The 5777-nt window shown below is 57.9% G+C and overlaps 1 protein-coding gene across 1 annotated transcript in view; it reads right to left on the bottom strand.

The window, feature by feature from the left end:
* Positions 1-5660, bottom strand: part of NDOR1 (NADPH dependent diflavin oxidoreductase 1) — a 23169-nt gene extending 17509 nt beyond the window's left edge. The window contains exons 1-7 of the mRNA XM_009994301.1: positions 5526-5660; positions 3892-3969; positions 3408-3505; positions 2478-2576; positions 1736-1837; positions 1053-1259; positions 458-579 (exon numbers count right to left, since the gene is read on the bottom strand). Of these exons, the coding sequence (XP_009992603.1) occupies positions 458-579; positions 1053-1259; positions 1736-1837; positions 2478-2576; positions 3408-3505; positions 3892-3969; positions 5526-5660 (841 nt within the window). The remainder of the gene's footprint in view (positions 1-457; positions 580-1052; positions 1260-1735; positions 1838-2477; positions 2577-3407; positions 3506-3891; positions 3970-5525) is intronic.
* Positions 5661-5777: the final 117 nt, after the last annotated feature.

Below are 5777 nucleotides of genomic sequence, written 5' to 3'. Positions count from 1 at the left end.
CCCCCAGGGCCCCCAAGGGGCTTCTCTAGTTATTGGAGCCAGTTTGTGGCTGCAAGAGCCTCTGCAACAGGTCCCAGGGGCTCAGCGTGTGGGGGAACCTGCACATCCCAGGCAAGGACACGACGGCATGGATGGGGCAGTGATGAGAACAACCAGACCCAGGGCTTGGTCTGGGGGGGCTGCAGGATCTTGCAGGCCTTGGGCTGGGGGCTGCCAAGGCACAAGGCGTCAGTGCAGCCTGGACCCTGCAGGTTCCTCCCAGGAGCTGCATGGGATCCACATGGGATTCACCTGTGCAGAGCACTGGGAGGGCAGGAGAGCCCCTGCACTGTGGGACGTCCCCATCAGCTACTCCCAACTCCCCAGTTATTGTGCATAAAGCAAAGGGAAGGCACAGCTCCAGGCTGGGTCAGCACTCTGGGAGCTGCCCCATCCCAGCAGGGAGGGCAGGACCTACCAGGCTCTGTGGGCTTCAGCACAAACCATCTGTCTGGATCCAGGCGCAGGAGCTGGCAGAACTGCTGAACATCTTCAGGGCAGTTCTGGGGCTGGATCATCACCACATCTCCTGCACTGAACCTGTGGATGCAGCAGAACCTGCTGAGGGCAGCCCTTGGGCAGGCACATGGGCATAGCACCCACACCCAGCACCCGTGCCAGGGGACAGGCCTGCTCAGTCAAACTTCTAGTGTCACTCACAATATGCTCCCTAAGCTGACAAGGCAAGGAGAGCTGCTCCACAGGCAGAACCCACACTGCCACACCCCCCTACTCTGTCAAGACTGGATGGGGCTTGGAGCAACCTGGTCTGGTGGGAGGTGTCCTGCCCATGGCAGGGGGGGTGGAACTGGATAATCTTTAAGGTGTCTCCCAACCCAAACCATTCCATGATTCTGTGTAGGGGGACAGGGCAGCAGGGACTACGTCCATGAGGCTGCAGCCTGGGATATGGCTGAAGAAGGGGAGTGGAAGAGGAAGGCAGGCTATGGGACACCCCATCCCACATGAACATCCCACCCCAGGACACTTGGGGGAGTCAGGAAAACACTCACGTGATTCCCGAGCCGGTGACATCGAACTCGATGAGCCGAACATCCTGGAAATGGGATCCTGCTGTTACCCGCTGGTTGGACACCACCCGGGCAGCAAAGGGCTGCAGCTCAGAGGGAGCAGCCCCGGGTGCTGTGTTCTGGAGCAGGTCAGCACGGGGCTGCGGGGTGTCCTCAGCCAGGTAGTGCAGGGTGTACCTGGGGGGCAGGCTGCGGGCAGGAGACCAGTGCAGGGTGGTTACCTCCATGTCACAGCTCCTCTGCTCCCACAGCCCCACAGGCTGGGAGCAGGGAGAGGCCTGAAGTCACCTATGGTATCCACCACCCATCATCCCTGTCCCCTGGCCTGTGGTAAGGGAACATACTGCAGGCTGCCAGGAGGAGACCCCAAAGGCTCCTGAGCAGGCAGAGGGAGGCTGGGCTCAGCAGGGCTGTCAAGAGCAGAGGCAAGACAGAACAAGATGGACAGAGCCCTGCCGGGGCAGCCAACACACAGACCCAGGGGACAAGGGGACACCCCATCTACAGAGAGAGAGGGACCACACGTGGCCAAAATCCAAGGGATACTTGGGACACCAGAAGCTGTGTGAGGAGGTTTTCTGGTCAAAGCAGGACACTTTTCCAGCCTGGAGATGGCACTTCACAACAGCCAGGTCCAGCAGTCCCTGTCAACCCTCTGCACTCACCACACATCAGGACTGATGATCTCAAGGCCAGGAGGGAGAGGATACAAGGCCAGGATCTTGTCCCATAAGGCCAGGAGCCATGGATCCACCACTGCATCTGGCCTGCAAGAGGGAAGTTCAGGCTGCAGCAGAGCAGTATCATCCCTACAGGCTCAAGCACTGCTACCCCTGCACCTGGACAATGTTGCGCCATCCCTGGGAAGCTACCTCTGCTCCTCTTTCACTTTACGGTCACTCCATGCCATACCCTTCCAGCTTCAGCTCTGGAAACATGTCTCAGCTACTCTAAGCACTCATTTGCTCTCTGGAACCCAAACACTGATGTCTGAGCAGAACCACCACCCCTGCACACAGCTGGGGACAGTCACTGACCCCCCAAGCCACACAGCCTCTGCCCTGGGCGAGGAGCTGCTGTGAAGCCTGCAAGCTGTGTGACTCAGCTGTCCCTTGGTCTGAATAGGGCTGGGCAGAGTCAGGAGCCACTGGTACGTGCTGGGGGACACCCTGGAGTAGCAAGTGACCCAGATCCTGGCACATGAGAGTTATGAGTGGAGACCAGCAGAGGCAGAGAGCAGCAGGAGGCTGCTGGACACATCTGGGGCACAGGGGCAGCCCCGTGGTGGAAGCAGCACATTGCTGTCCCCAGGGATGGGGTAAAGCACACTCTGCCTCACCCTCAGCCCAAGGACAAAACTGTCATGCACCCCAGGGCTTCCCCCCAACCCCTCCACCAGGTTCTTACCCCAGGTCGTGCTGGTCATCTCCCAAGGCCACAGGCAGCAGAGCGTTGCCCCCGAGCTGTAGCAACCGCTTGTGCAGCTTCTTCGCCACAAAATTAAACCTGAGCAGAGAAGAATGAGAGCTGCAGGGGGCAGGGCAGAGGGCAGGGCTGGGGGCAGGGCAGGGGGCAGGGCAAGGGGGCATGGGGCAGAGCAGGGGGCAGGGCAGGGAGGCAGGGAGTAGGGCAGGGAGCTAGGGCCCCTGCTCCCCGGGCCAGCAACACCCAGCAGGTCCAGCCAGAGCCCAGCACACGGACCTGGCCCTGCACCCTGCCCAGCTCAGCCCCCTCCTGGGGCAGCTCAGAGAGGCAGCTGCTGACAGGCTCTGTGCCCAGCTTCCCAGAAAGGACTCGGGGATGTTAGGCTTCCCTTCAGGGCAGCTTGTGCCCTGAGCAGAGAGACACCTCCTTCCCTCTAGACCCTCACTGCCCACAGAGCTCAGGGACACTCCCATCCCTCCCAGTACAGCTCTGTCGGGGACACGGGAACAATCTTCTGGGAGAAAACTGTGACCAACAAGGCCAACAAGACTGGCTGCCACCTACAACTGTTTCATGTTTCCTCTTGGCTTGGTCCACTGAAATTACTATGGCACAGGCTGCCCTGCAACTTGGACAGAGATCTGCATGGCTGCCATAACTGACTGAACAGTGCTGCCTGACACACTGCAGTGAAGTGTCTGCTTGAAGAGGCCAGGAGGAAAGAAACAGGCAGAAGCCAAATCAATTCCTGGGGTTTAGGAGGGACCCATGCTGGTGGGGCAAAGATTTTTAAGGATGGTAAGAATTATGTTTTGTCTGAGCTGCTGCTCCAGAGTCAGGCTCTGTCTCCTCTTGCCCCTTCGTTCTCCAGTCACCTGCAGTGGGTAGGTGAGGAGCCACAGAGCTGCTTACTTGGGGTAGGAGGAGTCACCAAGGCCCAGCACGGCGAAGTCCAGCTGGCAGAGGGAACCGAGCGGCAGGTTCTTCCGGAACAGAAACCGCCAGAACATCTAGAGAGGACATGGCCAAGGAGTCACACTGCTCCCCAGGGAGCCTTCCCTGCGTGCCTCTCCCCAGCTTCACCCACCCACAGGGCCCCTCCTGCCCTCTGCTCAGTCCCAACAGAGTGGGCAGCACAGCCTTCTGCAGAGGTGACCCCTGAAAGCGGCCACCACTGCTACGTGCCAGGAGGATGATGCTGTGAAACCCCCACAGGTCCATGGCAGAGCTCTCTAGGCTGCTCAAACCTGCCTGAGTCCCACCAGCAGCACAAGATGTGACTGGTGCTGCTGCAAAGCTCCCTCCTCCAAAAATAACCACCGCTCCAGCTGCATCAAGAGAGAAATCCAGTCACTGGACCAGGAATACAAAAGCAACACGGAGAGGAGTGTCCTACCTTCATGTTGTCAGGTGGGTCCCCCTGGCCGGTGGTTGCACACACAAATATCACCAGTGGCTCACTGATCAGGTTGGCCTGTGGGCACAAAGATGGCAAGGCACATTCAGGTCAGCAGCCCCCAGACACGTGTCCCAGCTCTCATGGCTGCTCACATCACAGGGAGCTCAGGGACAGAGCACACCTCGAGGCACCACCTCCCCTGCAGGGACTGCAGCAGGATCTGCAGCACCAGCCCCAGGGTGCTCCTCACCTGGCAGGGCACAGCTGAGCACCTGCCATCCAACCCAAGCTCTGTTCCAAGAGCCAGTGTTCACTTCTCACACATTTTCATAGGCTCACGGAACACCAGGTTGGAAGGGACCTCGGGGATCACCTGGTCTGACCTTTCTCAGCACACAAGCACAGTCTAAACAAGGTGGCCCATCACCCCCTCCAGCTCAGTCTTAAGAGACAATCCAACACTTCCCTGGGGAGACTCTTCCAATGGCTGACTGCTGTCACTGTGAAAAATATTCCTCTTGTGTCCAACCGGAATCTCCCCAGGAGTAACTTGTTCCCAACCACACCACAGCTTTTCCATGGGGCTCCTTGTTAAAAGGGAGTTTCTGTCTTCTTTGTAATTGCCCTTCAAGTACATGAAAATGGTAATAAGATCTCCCCTGAGCCTTCTTCCCTCAAGGCTGAACAAACCCAGTTCTTCCAGCCTTTCCTCACCTGGGAGGCTTTCCAGTCCCTGGATTATCTTTGTGGCCCTTCTCCAGGCCGTCCACATCTCTTTTGTACAGGTCTCATGGGTCCAGCCAGGGCAGAACCCACTTTCTATTTAGTAATTTTACTTTCAGTGAAGTCACTTCTAAGTGACTCTGCTCTCTGAAACTATCAGCATGTTTCTCAGTCAGTGTCTGCTCCTAGTGTTGGTAACACCTGATGTTTACAGTCCCTGCTGGAGAATGGTGTGGAGACCAAGAACACTGATGGGTTTTGGTGAACTTCTTATGCCCAGGAAACAAAAGGAGGGAAAAGGGGTCACACCTGTGGGGAGAAGCAGACCAGACAGGTGACTCAAACTGAACCAAGTATTCCATCCCATACGTGTCATACCAAGTGTAGAACTGAGGGACCACGAGGGTCAAGCTTTCCTCATCCATGGCTGGTGTCCCAGGCTGCCCAGGGAGGTTGTGGAGTCTTTTTCTCTAAAGATATCCCCATCTGGGCATGTTCCTGTGGGATCTAATGTAGGTGACCCTGCTCAAACAAGGAGGTCCTTTCCAACCCTGGCCATTCTGTGACTGGAGAAGGGTTAGCACAGAGCATCTGTCCCCCATTTAATTGCCCACCCAGCCTTAAACCTGGACACTAGTGGGGCCCAAAACTGGGTGGCCTGACAAGTGCTGAGATAGTAACTTCATTAACCCTTCTGGTGATGCAACCCAGCATCCTGTTGGCCTCCCTTGCTCCTTTCTTTTGCTCATTTCCATTCGTTTTTTGCATTCTCAAGCGAGTGAAGCCCAAGGAAGGGCACAGAGCTCTGGTGAAACCCAACAGGTCCCAGCCAAGCTGCAGGCTGCCAGCAATAAGCTCAGTGGAGACCGAGCAAGTCCCTGGGAACACCTTTGGGTGCCCCTACTCACCACGTTGTAGCCATCCAAGGCCTCCACCCTGCACTGGAAACGCCGCCGTTTGGCTTCTCGGCCGATTCTCTCGGCTGTGTCCTCGGCCGTCCCGGTTTGGCTGCCGAAAAGAACCAGGACTTTTCGTTCCCCCATCTGAAAGAGGACGAGGCGCTGAGGGGGCCGCGGGGCGACGCTGGGGGGCCGGACCCGGGGGCTCCGGGCAGGGACCAAGTCTGTCCTGGCCTCGGCTTCGGGCCGGCCCCAGGCCCC

This window comes from Chaetura pelagica, unplaced genomic scaffold (assembly GCF_000747805.2).
Source record: "Chaetura pelagica isolate M959 unplaced genomic scaffold, ChaPel_1.0 scaffold132, whole genome shotgun sequence".
Taxonomy (NCBI): domain Eukaryota; kingdom Metazoa; phylum Chordata; class Aves; order Apodiformes; family Apodidae; genus Chaetura; species Chaetura pelagica.
The sequence above is the reverse complement of the archived record's forward strand: the minus strand, read 5'-3'. Positions and strand labels throughout refer to the sequence as shown.